We start from the raw sequence: 14474 nt of genomic DNA on the forward strand, positions 1-14474 counted from the left end.
GAGACATGTGCATTAGTCACACAAGGATGAAAACAATCCATCTTATTCTTTCTCTGCTTGTAGTATGGCATTACACTTGCATCAAATGGATGTCACATCTGCTTTTCTTAATGCAGAGCTAAAAGAAGAGGTTTATATGCAGCACCACAAGGATTTGTGGAGAAAGGATATGAGCACTTGGTGTGCAAGCTAAAAAAAGGCACTCTATAGCCTCAAGCAAGTCCCACGAGATTTTTATAGCAAGATTGACACTTATTTCACACAAGAAGGATTCAAGCAACAACAACATGCTGATGAAGGAGGTCAAGGTCAATCTTTGCAGAGACAGTTTTAAATGCATGATATGGGATTTTTGCATTATATTTTGGGGGTTGAGATAGCACATGCATGATTTGGGATTGTTGCATTATATTTTGGCTATTGAGATAGCACAAATAGAGGAAGGCATATTTTCAACAAACAAGTTATATTGACTCTATGTGGAGTAGTTTGGGATATTGGATGCCATACCTTTGAGTACACCGATTGAGACCAGGCATAACATGCTAAAATTGGATAGTGTAAATTTTTTAGATCCTACACTATACCAAAAAAAGGCAGTTGGTAAGCTCATCTACTAGATGACATCAAACGGCCTAATATTTGCTATGCAGTAGGGTTGTTGACCTAGTTTATGGAAAAGCAGTGTGTCCACCATTGAAATGGGGAAGTGGATTTTCAGGTACTTTAGCAGCCCAACCAACCATATGCTAACATATGTCAAAGAGAGCCCATATGCAAAAGCAAAGCAAGATGGGCTTTGTAGTCTATTTCAAGATACACGTTTATGTTATATACTCGTTGAGTATCTTGGTCAAGCAAGAAGCAAGCCACTATGGCATTATCTACAATAGAGGCTAAGTACACATCTCTTGCATGGTGTGCAAGTGAAGCAATATGGCATCGGAGGCTCTTATAGGATTTTGGTGTAGCCCAAGATCATGCTACCACGATCTTTTGTGAAAACTATAGTGCCATGCATTGGCAAAGAATCTAAAAGATCATGAGAGGTCAAAGCACATTGATATTCGTTACTGTTTCATACAACATCAGGTGGAAGAAGGAATTGTTTAGCTAGTTAATTGTTGCTCCGAGGACCAGGCATCATAGTTGTTCAAAAAAAGCCCTACCTTGCTCTAGGGATCCACCTTTAGCACAAAAGAGAAATCATCATGGATGAAGCCCACAAGGGATAATTGGTGGTCGTTTCTCCACCAAAGCCATTTCTCCATCCAAGTCATCTTTCCACTAAAGTCAAGGTTGAAAAAGGTTCCCTATGCTATTTCCCATAAAGGCACACTTCACACAAATCTCTCTTTTTCACTAAGAGGAGTCCTTTCACCATGTTCTTGCATGCAAGAAACTGCATGGATCTAAAGTTAAGGTGCCCATACCTTTGGTGCCATAACTGAGAATCTGTATGTGCAAGCATGCATACATCCTAACCAAGGTTTGTGAATGAAATTTGTAAAAATTCCATCTCTTAATCCATTTCCAATGATCTCTTCTCAAGTGAACAAGAACACCTTCTTGTCCTTAAAGATGGTCCAAATCTTCAGATTAGCACATTGTATGACTGACACTTGATTCATGGCAAGTCCTCACATATAAAGAGCATCACAAATGAACTTTACCTTCCCATTTGGAAGTTGAATTGGTATGTCAACAATTCCTTTGGTTGGAAGTGAATGTGTTATGGAATTGTATTTTTGATATTTCTTACTATGGAAATTATTTTATTCTACTCAAATGTGACTATGGCAAAGTATTCCATAGGAGCGCATTGGATGCGATGGGGATGCTTTGTGGGGTTTAGTTGGGGATGCCTAACTATGTGTGTTTTGCTAGGCTAGATGGTTAGTATTGTGGGTGATTCCATGTTAATGCTAATATTGCTAGTGCTACTAGTGGTATTGCAATTGGTCACAAGGTGTGTATTTTGATGTCTATATATCAACAAGCGTACAATTGTGTTGGGATTAGTTGGTGTGATGATTAATCAATTGATTATAATAACTAATGCAATTGGCTGGTGGTATTGCAATTGGTCGCAAGGTGTGTATTTTGATGTCTATATATCAAGCGTACAATTGTGTTGGGATTAGTTGGTGTGATGATTAATCAATTGATTATAATAACTAACACAATTGGTAGGTTGAGTATAGATGCTGAGTTGGATAACGAGGAACGGAGATGGTGAAGGTGATTTGGATAGATTGAAGTATTGAATGGTTGCCAAAGGCCATGGGCCATATTACAAAGTAATGAATACTAAGCTGTGGGCTAATTTATTTTATTAATCGTGGATGAGGGCATATCAAGCCTTGTGATATTTTGAGCTTGTGGAGCTATGTTGAGAAATCCCTCTAATTGTGGACAAGGGATGCTTTTGGATGTACTATTATTGGCTCTTTGCTTTTTGGAATTACAATTATGAATACTCTAGATGGAAAGCAAGATCCACCATCTAGGGGCATTGATTGGACCCCATGCAGTGTCGCTCTCTCTTTCTCTTCTCTCCCCCACTTTTTTACTTGTTCTTGGTTTCTATGGTTTTGGTAAATTATGAATTTGTGAGCATGTCAAATTTTAATTTTTGTAACAAGATGATTGTCTCCTAGATGAACATTTGGGGCTCCCTTGACTAGATCAAGTGTCTTGAACCAATTTATTTTGCAACATATGTGTTGTGATGCACCAAAATCCATTATCCTCAAGCCATGGACAGTTTTCTTTCATGCACTCAATGCTATGCATATTTTGATGTGCTTGAGATATCTAAGGTTTTTGTATGACTTGCCTGCAACAATCAACATCCTTGTTATTGCACAGGTCTCTGCATGACTTGTTTGCAACAATCAACATCTTGTTATTACACAACACATCCATGTTGAGGCATCATCCCTTTCTCTCCCATCAAAAGCATACTCTACTTTTGTTTAATGTGCCCTTCATGGTTTCTTTCCATTGTTTCCCTATCTAGCATTGGACTTACTATGACAATTCTTAACAATATGACCCAATTTGCCACATTCATAGCACTTAATTTTTTTCTTTGCAGATGGATTTTGCTTAGCAAAATAGTATTGTCTCTATTGGCTTTTATTGTTCTTGTGTTGTTGAGGCTTAAACTTAGAACTTTAACCATTTTGTGCATTCCTCTGGGGCTTCTTGCCTTTGAACTGCATATTGCACATCTTTGCCACTAGTGTGCCTTCAACCTGGTCATCCCTCAAGCCTTTTCTTGATCCTCCTCTTCGATCCAAAGTCTTATTAGCTCATTTGACTTGCTAGATACCCCAAGGCTCTCATAGGATGGCGGGTAAACTCTAGAATATCTTTTCAACAAACTTTGGATCTTCCATTCCAAAGCATCTCAGCATAGGCATCCTTCTATGCTTGTGGGGCATTTTGTGTTGGAGCTGACACTTTTCTATCAATAAATTCCCACAACTTTTGAATGACCAAGAGATTCTTGATTCCGCATTTCCAAATGTGAAATTTATTGCCATCAAACACTAGGGTGTCTGGCACACAAAATTCTCCCATGGATGTCATTGTAGGGATGACTCAAGCACTCATACTCGGAGTTATAATTCCACTTCCCACAAAGTTTATTAAAATTTCAAAATGAGCAATGAACTGAAAAGACCTTATGTGCTCTTTGTTTTGATTCAAAAATATATGAATTTTGAGTGTTGAGAAAAATGTTATGCTTCTGTGAAGTTTGGGACACTATGGAGGAAGTGTGCTATACAAAGTGATTTGGAGGTTTGAAACCTTCCCAATTAATGAAATTGCTTTCTATTGTAGAAAACTTAAAACACACTTTCTAGTGCACTATAGAGTGTGAAAGAGAACTTGGAGGGGATAAGAGCCTTGGAAAATACATTTGAGGGGGCTTTGAAAGAGTGTACAATAGAAAGCTATATGGGGGTTTGGGCTTGCCCAAATGCCCAAATCACATTCTATTGCACAAAGTTGAAATGGTGTATGAGAGGGCTAGTGGAAGAGAGAGAACTTTAGGATGATAGAGGGGGCCTAAGGTGCCCTCAAAATAGTTTAGGTCTCAATCTTGATGAAAAGACCTTTGAAGTGCCACCCTCCACGATTCAACCACAATTGCATAATTTTGTCTCTTCACCCACCACGTTCTTTGTCTCAAGCTTCTCCATCACCTTTGCCCTAAGCTTATCCCTCCTTTATTTCACTTCCAAGCTTCACTCCTCTCTCCCTTGCAACCTCTCCTTCATGAGCTGCTTTATGCTTGGTCTCCAAGCATGTCGCTAACTCCAAGCTCCTTCCTCCTTGCTTGGCCGCCTCTGCTCCTACTATTTGTGTCCAAGCTCCTTGCTATATCATGATTATTTTAGCTCTCTTCACATTGGCTGCTTTGATCTTGTATGTAGTTTGGCCATAGTTCTCCTCTAAACCAACTCCTCAAAGTCGTCGTTACTTCCTTCCAAGTTCTCTTGAAGCTTTGCTTTTGCCATTCAAGCTACCTCTTCTGAGGTTCGAACTTTGCCCATAACTCGAGCTACTTTGAACTTCTATGTGCAGTCATTACACCCGCTCCTTTGTAGTCTAGCCACAACTAGAGCTTTCAAGCTCTTTCACTTGTTCAAATTGGTGTTGGAGCTATCGTTCATTACCTCCAAGACATTACAGTCTACTATGTTGTTCATGAGCTTCTCTTCTTTGCTTGGCCACCTACAAGCTGTGCTTGGGCTGCTCTAGAGCTTTCTCTGAGTTATAGGCACCTCCTCAAGGTGTACACAATCCCTTATCCTAAAAAAGAATATGAGAGACACACTCTCACTTAACAAAACAAGCCTAGTGACCCGAAATGGTACTTAGTAATGTTTCTCAGTAAAAACGCACATCTAAACTCAACAAACCTTGCAAATCTCAAACTGACCGAACCCAAGGACACACCTTAAGAAAATACATAGTAAATCTCTGAGCAAAACTATTAGCAAGATGGAAAATGTTGCAAACACATAGCGAACATACCTAGCAAGACTTGCACATCAACCCAAAAACAAGTTTTTTACAAATTCTATGCAACCTATGTCTAAAACCAGTAGCATTTGTGCTATCGCCATAACATCTATCTCACAATTAAAATTTTGATATGAGCCCTCCTCTCTACTGGCATGATGAGTAGAAACCATGAAGTTATGGTATGCCTCATGGGGTGTGGCCATTGGAGGTCTATGGAAGGTGGTATGAGTTAGGGTTGAAGAAGGTATGTCTAAGTGATGAATGCAATGAAGGCTATCTTAGTTCTAGGGCCTTTATTAGTTGACCCTTGAGTCTTTAAAAAACTCTTTAAAAAGCCAAAGGAACATTTTATAAAACTTAGGTAATAAAATATATTAGCTTGTTCCTTACAAATTTAAGAACCAATTTTTAAAATTATCACCATGATTAGATACTTAAATTCCTAAAAATATTTTATCATGACATTTTTCCTTAGGTAATCAACATTTCAAAAAGACCAAGAAACAATATAAATTCATTCTACGAAATCCAAAAATTGTCTAGTCCACTTCACAAATGTTGTCACACTTCAAAATCTATTAAATTTATCCAATCAAAGTATGAATGGCCAAGGTAAAAGAAGGCTTCAATTAATCAAGCATTGATGAGGTTGCTTCAAGTCACCTTCTTACTATCTTTCCATTGAGTGTAAAGAAAAGGTCCAAGTCATCAAAGATGATAGCAATGTATTCTTGGATGTGATTCAAGCTTCAACTATCTGTGACCTCAAGGCATTGGATTTTGCCATTTGACATATGTATATCTACCTTTGTTATGTCCATTACATCATAATCCATAGGTATCCATGTGCCATGATTATTTTTCCAACTCCTATAAGCATACTCTCATGTAAGAAATACTGTCTCACTACTTGATACCTTATTACTTAAATTTCCATACTAATTACACATCTAAAATGGTCTCCCTTCTGGAAACCTTTCCTAACATTCCACGTTTGGACATAAGAGATTAGCAAGAAATTCCTCTGCCAGCTCTTTGCATACCCACATGGTCTTTGTTTTGTGGATGAAGGTTGATTTGAAGCAATAAATATATACAATGGAGGCCATGAATCAACTCATACCCAAAGAGAGAGAGAGAGAGAGAGAGAGATTGGCACATTGACATCTTGCTTATCATTGTTTGGTTACTGTGTAGATATGTTTCCTTCTACCAAAGTTAAAACCCAATCCTTGGACACTCACGGGAAAAATTTCAAGCTTTCCATTCAAATATTGGGGAGTTAATGTTCTCAAGACAAAGTCTAGCACTTCTTTCTATAATGCATGCTTCCAAGTATCTCAAAGATAGGTGCATGTGGAAGCCTCTGTCCTCTTCCTCTTCCTAACTTTGATCGTCCAGATTGTCCTCTTTATGATCCATTCTCTATAGATGCATTCAGGATGAAGATGAGATCTAATATTCGATCATGAATGAAATTTACTTTTAGCTCTGTATGTATGTGTGTGTGTGTGTGTGTGTGTGTAACACACCCCTTTTATCATATCTCTCTCCCTCCTACTCTCTCAATCTCCACACACACACACACACACACACACTAGAATGGACAAATGAAGGTGCCATAATGTACAAATGGCAATGTAAATGATACATATAATTTGAAGGCAAGCCCTATTTGCAAGATCCAAGTTCATATCTCAAGCCATGTATACATGTTAAACCTTCACCTTGAGTCCTTTTTTATATTTAAAAACCCAACAATGCAACCCTTCGAATGCTGCTCTTTTTTTGCTCTTTCTTTTCTTGAAACCTTGAATAGACCTATTATAGAATGTTGCATTATAACTAGGACATTAGCCTAAACTCTTGAGCAATCCAAAACATCACTGTCATCCTTTAAAATGTGACCCATGCAAGATTGAAGTAATATATTTAGTCTAGGGGAAGGGGAGTGATTCATCATCATAGAAGCAATCAAAGAGAAAGAGGTTGAGAGAAGGAAGACGTTGGGAGCATGAGGCCAACCAAGAGGAGGTTGAGAGAAGGAAGAGATTGAGAGGAGACCAAGAGGAGGTTGAGAGGAGGCTAAGAGGAGGAAGAGGTTGAGAGCAAAAGGTTAAGAGGGGAAGATAGTTTGGGAGGACTCCTCGGAGGTGTTTGGCTAGGTCAAGATACTTTTGGAGAATTTTTATAAAAAAAAAGACAAACAAAATTTGAGGCCCACTAAGAAAGAGGGAGGATGATAGGGGGACAAGCCAAAAGTTAAGGAGGTGAGTAAATAATCTAGATGGTGGTGTGGGCAAGAGGGAGGCACGTATGAGCCTAATGGATCCCAAGGGAGGTCTCTCCACCAATGAGATGCTAATATTGAATCCTCCATTCTTTTAATGCTCGGCCTTCTCATTGTCTAGTTTGCTAATCACAAATCTTAAGGCCCTAATCTCATTGTCTAGTTTGCTAGATGGTGGTGTGGGCAAGAGGGAGGCACGTATGAGTCTAATGGATCCCAAGGGAGGTCTCTCCACCAATGAGATGCTAATATTGAATCCTCCATTCTTTTAATGCTCGGCCTTCTCATTGTCTAGTTTGCTAATCACAAATCTTAAGGCCCTAATCCAAGAGTCCTTTTTAAGTCTGAAATTTCCCTATTGCTCTCTCTCTCTCTCTCTCTCTCTCTCTCTCTTAGGGAGATCTCCACCAATGAGATGCCAATATCGAATCATCCATTCTTTTAATGCTTGGCCTTCCCATTGGCTAGTTTGCTAATCACAAATCTTAAGGTCCTAATCCAAGAGTCCCTTTTTGAGTTTGAAATTCCCCTAAAGCGCTCTCTCTCTCTCTCTCCCCGCCCCCCCCCCCGTCCCCCAAGTCTCGATTTTTTTAAATATCACTATGCTTCAACCAATTTCACCATGTACATCCAACTTAATCCTAAGAGATCCCTTAGATCATGGATATATTTACAAGGGACAAACATAATACTACACCATTTGGGGATTACATTTTTCCATGTCCATCATGATTTAGTTATAATTCATGTTCAATTTGCTTTATTGCTCAAGTATCAAGATTAGCTCATCAATAAGCTTCTTTCTAAGATGCTTGTTTCAAGAGAGATTATTTTCAAAAGAAAGATTGCTTAATCCATCCTACTGCTTCTTAAGTCTTGGAAGCTATTACCTTCGTGATGCAAGAATCGTCCAAGATTCCATTTTATTAAAAATATCCATAGAGAATGTAAGAACAAGCATAACGCCTTCTCTTTATAAATACAAATTCAAAAGAACGACACACCGTTCCAACTAGTGTGGGTCTACTTAGCATCCCGTTTACCACTATGGTCTTGTGCTTCCGCTGTGGGGGAGGGGATGAGCTTTCATCATATTCAACCCTATTTATCGTGATGTGATTTCATCATAGATGGAAGCATTGGATTAACCTGGCACTGTATTCATGTGAAGAAACTTCTCCATGACTTCACTTCCTTGACAATTTTGTGGTCTAGAATAGTGTAATCATGAACATCCTTTCCATGGGGTTGAGCTTGTGTGTGTGTGGGGGAAAATGGGCTCAAGTGTAAGTAGCCAAATCCATTATATAAATAGACATTATAAATGAGTGGTAATAGTGTGCTTTGAAGAGGATTCACACTCATGATAGGAAACCTGTGGGCATCAAGACAGCACCCATAAATTACTAAAAGCAGACAGTTCTGGTTCTCCTTTTCTTTTTCCTATGCACATTGCAGCCTTAGATGCTTCTGTGACATCAATTATGATGTCTTATCACATGCTTAGAGATATCAATCATACCTCAGCATCTTTTCCCCTGATAGGCCATGTACATCGAAAGATGAAACCAAAGGGGACCTTTAAAAACCGTTCCTGCTGTCTTAACCTAATGACATTAATACTTTTTCTCTAGATATTTAAAATGATTCCGACAGACCATCAATAGCTCATACAATCCTTCTTATGCAGAATGTTGCATCTGCACTACTCATTCTGCAATAAGGCCAATGCCAGCGTAAAGTTTTTCTTTAAGACACTGAAGATTGAGCTCAAGAAATTTGAAAGAATTCTAGCAGGTCTCACAAGCTCTGTTACTCTGGAACTTTGATATGCATCATGTCATTATGAAGAGCTAATTCCATATCCTGCTGCACTTCACATGAATATCAAAACATAAGAAGTTTACACCAAGTCCTCAATTTTATGATACCCAACAATCACTGCCCTGCTCAACTCAACACCAGTCGATAATCAAATTCAGGAAGCTAAGGATTGCCTTCCCAGTCTTTGAAGTATTATGGCACTTTAGTTGCCCGCGAGGTGAGAGAAGCAGCTGCTGAAGATGCTGTTGGAACAACACCAGTGAGAACACCAGGCTTCGACAAGTGTAAAAGGCTGCACATCATCAAGAGTATACTCAACATCCCTTCACAACAAAAAATCTTCCAGATGAAACTAAATGGATGCACGATTAGAAGAGGAGAGAGAGCATACGGAGCCAAGTATTCAGCAAATGATGCAATTGCTGCGACAACTTCAGTGTAGTTGTCTGTAGATGCTGGAGCAGTAATTTCCACTATTTGGATCCCTGGCGTAACTGGTACTGCTTCATCAATTGCATGCAACTTTGGGATTTTACAAATAGATGTTACCGACACTGTGATTGGCACAACCCTGTGAAACTGAAACTTAAAGCCAATCTGCAGTAACTCGAAATCCAACTTATAGCCCAAAGCATAAAAGAAACGCAGTGCATTGTTACTTATTTTGCACTCCAAGATACTCCGAACCAACGCAGGCAACTGATCAGCACCAGCACCCCGCATGGGACCGCCAACATGCCTTACTGTCCTGAATCAAAATTCATCAATCTCCTTGTAAATCTTACCAAAACACATATTTATTAGGCTTCTAACTGAAAAAGTCCCCATTTTCCCATATTTAAAACTACACTTGTCCTCTCACAGCATAAAACCGATTGGACAATGCAAGTACCAATTAGGCTCTGGCTGCGCTAAATCACACAGGAGGTGCAGCTCCGATGATACTTGTCCTACATCACAATCCAAAACGAACTTTCAAGACAAAGAGTATGATAAGCGAAATATGCAGATTAACACAAAGAATGTAATCTAGGAATGGGAAACCATGTACAAACCTAGATTATGCCCACTTTTAAGACACAGCTCGTGGACTTTCACAACCTGTCGTCGGCTTCCACAAAGACCTTGCAACAACACTTCCAAGGCTTCTATATGCTGTGCAAAAAAACTGACAATTTTTCAGCTTACAAGTCTTGCTCGAATAGAATGCACCTCCCACTTTATCCTTTCCATCACTGTTCATAATTTCAAAGGAATAGAAAGCACCAGATGCTTATCCAACAACTGATACAGAAAGTGAACATCAGCATTAATGCATTATCTCATGGCATCCTCTGCTAGTATATAAAAAGTAAAAACTGTCAAGGAGGGTCCAATCTTGCAAACCATTTCACAATCCCTTTATGTAGCCTTCTACTATTTCAGACACATGAGGCTTTTAAATATCATGATTGTAATCACAGAGTGGCCTTTAGGAGCATGTACACAAGTGACTAACTGTAGACTTGGTATTAGTTGGAAAGAATGAATATATACAACTTTCCATGACTATTTAGGTTTAGAATTAGGGCTAGCAAATCCTAGTGCTATTTTAGCACTCTCTGAGTGTCGGTGCATATTTACATCATGTGCACATGATGCTCCTCAACATCTCTCTCTCTCTCTCTCTCATATCTATATGTGTGTGTGTGTGTGTGTGTGTGAGTGCACGTGTGCGTGCATGTGTTGGTTTTTTTTTCTTTTATGGCTAGGTAGATGTGTGCCATTTGTGTCATTACCTTTCTCAACTTTATTTTAGGTTGCTACACCAAAGAGATGCTTTTTTGGCAAATCCCTCTACAAGAGCTCCCTACTAAAGTTTGCAATTTGAAGTTTAAATTTGGTTTGATATTAAAGGACGTATATCTGTCTTTTTCCAATGTGAATCTACTTTTTGAAATCTAGACCGGCTTTTCAAAAATAAACCATTGTCTTGATTTAACAAGTTCCTTTTTTTTCCTTTTCTTTTTTGAACACTAAAACTTTGGAGACCCATATCTATCAAATGATGTGAAATCTGAAATAATCAATAAGACGACTTTGAACCATCTCTCAATTCTCTATAGCTTTTGTCTTCATCTCAATCTGTCAAAATCTGCCATTATAGGCCTCAAACCTGCATTTTAGAGTTCGACACGAGAATCCAAGCATAAAAATCAGTCCAAAGTGCTTTTCCTTGATCTTCTGATCATTCTTTCACCATCCAAACAATTAAACCATGTAAATTGCGATGTATCAAAACTGTAGCCTGCTGAAGAGTCTACAACTTCCTCATACGGACTTTTTCCAACATTAGATGCCTTCCCATACATGTTTGCCTTTCAAAAAGAGCCAATATAAATATTCTGCTCATAATCAACAAAAAAATAAACTGTAGTGAGTTGAGGGGCTTTCCTCGTAGTGAAGTTGATCATGCTATTGAGTTGGAGCCCAACTCCAACCAGTAAATAATGTTCCATATAGACTTTCTTAATATGAGAGAAAAGAAGTGGTTAAACAAGTCCAAGAGCTGCAGGTTTTATACAGCCAATTCAATCTCCATTTGCTTCACCTATCCTTCTGGTTAAGAGCTGCTACTGCCGTCTCCCACTGAAGTGCCACTGAAATATCTAAATGTAAGCAAATCCTGAAACAAAACAGGATTGTGGCTGAAAATGCCACTACATTTTTCATGCTATGCATGATGTAGTTGCACCCTGGGTGCATTGCTCTTTTTCTTTCATACGTAATAAATAGCAGTCTTTTTCACCGGAAACACAAAAAGTTCTAGCTTTCTCCATCTGGAAACGTGCCATTGTTTGTAGGAATTGATTTCAATGTCTCACTCAGTGTGCTAGGGTAGCCCTTTGGCACCTTATCTTTACTCTTGTTTTGTAGTGTGTGAGGATATAGATTACTTTTTAGTGTGTTAGAGAAAAGTCCTTGTGGTTGCCCTTGGGGGACAACCTCTTGGTGTAGCACATGGCGAGTGACATAGAAGCCTATCTATGAGACAGCCATTGCTTTCTGTCGCTTCTAACATGTAGATCAATTGGGATGTCTATCGGCTTTTTTGGCGAGTATGCATGATCCCCTTGCTTGGGAGACAGCATTTGATTTCATAGATAAGTCATGGTCCAACAATGCATCTTGGGTGCCAAAGGCAGATTTAGAGAAGAAGGGGCTGTTTCAGAACCTTTCTCATAGTCGAAACTGCTTTGGATGTACCCTGCAACCTAGACCAAATGGCATGCCAGATTAGTCAACCCATTCCAGGACCCACCGACCTCCCTGCTTTGAACCAAATTTGTCACCTTGTTGCTGGCCTATAAAAGGCTGTTCAGCCTGCCCCCATGCGTGGGCCACACGGCCCACATGGCGGGGCCTTTCATACAGCCACGGTAAGGTGCTGCACTTGAGAAAACCAGATGGCTGCCCTCTCCTGTCTCAGAGCCCCCCACGTGGCATCTCTAACACATGTCCACTTGGCAGCCGTATCTACCCTTTGCTTGTTGCAGGTGTCCTGCCCCAATATCCTCATTTGGGGGCTCACAAGTAGAGCACATGGCCCCAACATTCATACAGCCACAGCAAGGTGCAGCCCTATCTACCCTTTGCAGGTGTCCTGCCCCGATGTCCTCATTTGGGGGCTCACAAGTGGAGCATATGGCAAATGTCCCTCTGAATTGATGCATGCACACAAAGGTGTACCTCTAAACTCTTCTTTACTGCACCTTACATAGCCTGAGGTCAGCATGGAGACAATACATGTGACAACATGTGCACATTATATCCAAAAGCATACTCACAGGTGTACTGGAGCATACATTTCTTCATGCTAAATTTCTGCCAAGGCTTCATAAATGAAGGGTAGCTAGCATTTAAGAGAACTTTTCAAAACACGGCCCCAAGCAACAACTGCTCCTGAAGCCCTTAAAAGAGGTTCTTGATCCATTGAACGGTGCACACTTTTCCCGGTGATTAATTTAAATAGGGTAGCTTTAGATACGGATAAGTCACCAAGAATATGTATATATTAGCTGTATGTATTATAGATATCGGATGCCCTCAAGCTGCAGAAGCATGATGTCATGGTAGCACTGTCATGATTTTCACCTGCCCACAAGCATGACCATATAGCATGGCATCTAGCATTACATGCTTGTTGCGCAGGCATAGAACCCAGTCACTGTCGCTGGACTAACGCCATATGTTATGAAACGTTACTATATTTCACCAAATAGTTGGGGCAATTTTTGACTTTATTAACATAATATTGAAACACGATATAAAAAAACAGAGGCATCCATGCAGCTTGCGGTGGAACTGCAAGCTGCATGGAAGTGTCGGATCTGTCTTAGACTTCGATGTCTAAAACAGAAAATCAGCACATACAATCATTGATCGATAATGAGTCTTGACACGTGTAATCTCGGAACCCTAAGCGCACTGGTCCAAAATTCTTGGCTTGTTTCCGATGCGACACAGAAACGAAGGTTCCGCCGGTCCGCAGGACGGGAATGAGGCTTCCAAATAGGATAGGCAACCTGTCCTAACAAAGTTATGTTCATACCAAGTAGGGGCTAGGCAGGGAAGGCCTATTCTTGGCCCTTTGGGTTTCTCACTGAGTGTGATAGTTAATAAACGCCAACCTGAACTTCGATGATGCCTTGTACGATGCACTCCATAGCTGCCACAGGTAAAGCTCCGAATTATCTTAATTGTTCGTCTAGTGACGCCGATGTATTGTCAACCTGAACTTCGATGATGCCTTGTACGATGCACTCCATGGCTACTACAGGTAAAGCTCCGAATTATGCCTTATTAGAGGAAAGGAACTGGCACTAAACAAGGTGGCGATCCGGTATATTAAAATGTAATTAGATGGAAGGGTAATAGCAATGTAATGAAGGAATATTGAAATGTAATTAGATGGAAGGGTAATATTGGGAGACGAAGTTCAATTCTCTTAATGTCTTCTATCGTATGTGGTGTTCAACCTTTTTGTACGTCCTTTTCAACATTGAAATTCTCTCAGAGTTGTGGGTGGAGCTAGTGAAGGTTCTCAATTTTCTTCGCTCTGAGAGGGCAGTGTATGCAAGCCCATGCACACGTACGCCTTTGGGAGAGAAGGCCACTTGCTCCATGGTGAGCCCTTGCACTTTGTGTATTGTTCTTACTGTAGTAGCGGGTTCGAATTGAAAATTGTTTCCTGGTCAAATGTCTGTTTGTAAGCATGTTTGTTTTCTTCCCTTGTTTTTAGTCCTATCTCTGGTATCCAAATTATGTCTTTTGCCCC

At 39.9% G+C, this 14474-nt stretch overlaps 1 protein-coding gene across 1 annotated transcript; it reads right to left on the bottom strand.

Moving 5' to 3' along the window:
• Positions 1–8673: 8673 nt before the first annotated feature.
• On the bottom strand, positions 8674–14138 carry LOC147886909 (mediator of RNA polymerase II transcription subunit). Its single transcript, XM_087394567.1, has 5 exons — positions 13828–14138; positions 10213–10312; positions 10050–10107; positions 9549–9905; positions 8674–9449 (listed from the first exon to the last, which is right to left on the bottom strand). The coding sequence occupies exons 1-5, from the start codon at positions 13861–13863 to the stop codon at positions 9350–9352; spliced, it is 651 nt and encodes a 216-aa protein (XP_087250693.1). The 5' UTR covers positions 13864–14138; the 3' UTR covers positions 8674–9349.
• Positions 14139–14474: the final 336 nt, after the last annotated feature.

The sequence above is a fragment of the Dipteris shenzhenensis genome, chromosome 23 (genome assembly GCF_047967505.1).
Source record: "Dipteris shenzhenensis isolate YYH24624 ecotype China chromosome 23, Dip_SZ_1.0, whole genome shotgun sequence".
NCBI lineage: Eukaryota > Viridiplantae > Streptophyta > Polypodiopsida > Gleicheniales > Dipteridaceae > Dipteris > Dipteris shenzhenensis.

Excerpts from the sequence above, each read along its gene's own strand:
- LOC147886909 (XM_087394567.1), bottom strand. The coding sequence starts at position 13,863 with ATGGAGTGCATCGTACAAGGCATCATCGAAGTTCAG. Across the intron at positions 10,313-13,827 it reads AAGGCATCATCGAAGTTCAG|CATATAGAAGCCTTGGAAGT; the intron begins GTTGGCGTTTAT and ends TTTTTTGCACAG. Across the intron at positions 10,108-10,212 it reads TAAAAGTGGGCATAATCTAG|GACAAGTATCATCGGAGCTG; the intron begins GTTTGTACATGG and ends ATTGTGATGTAG.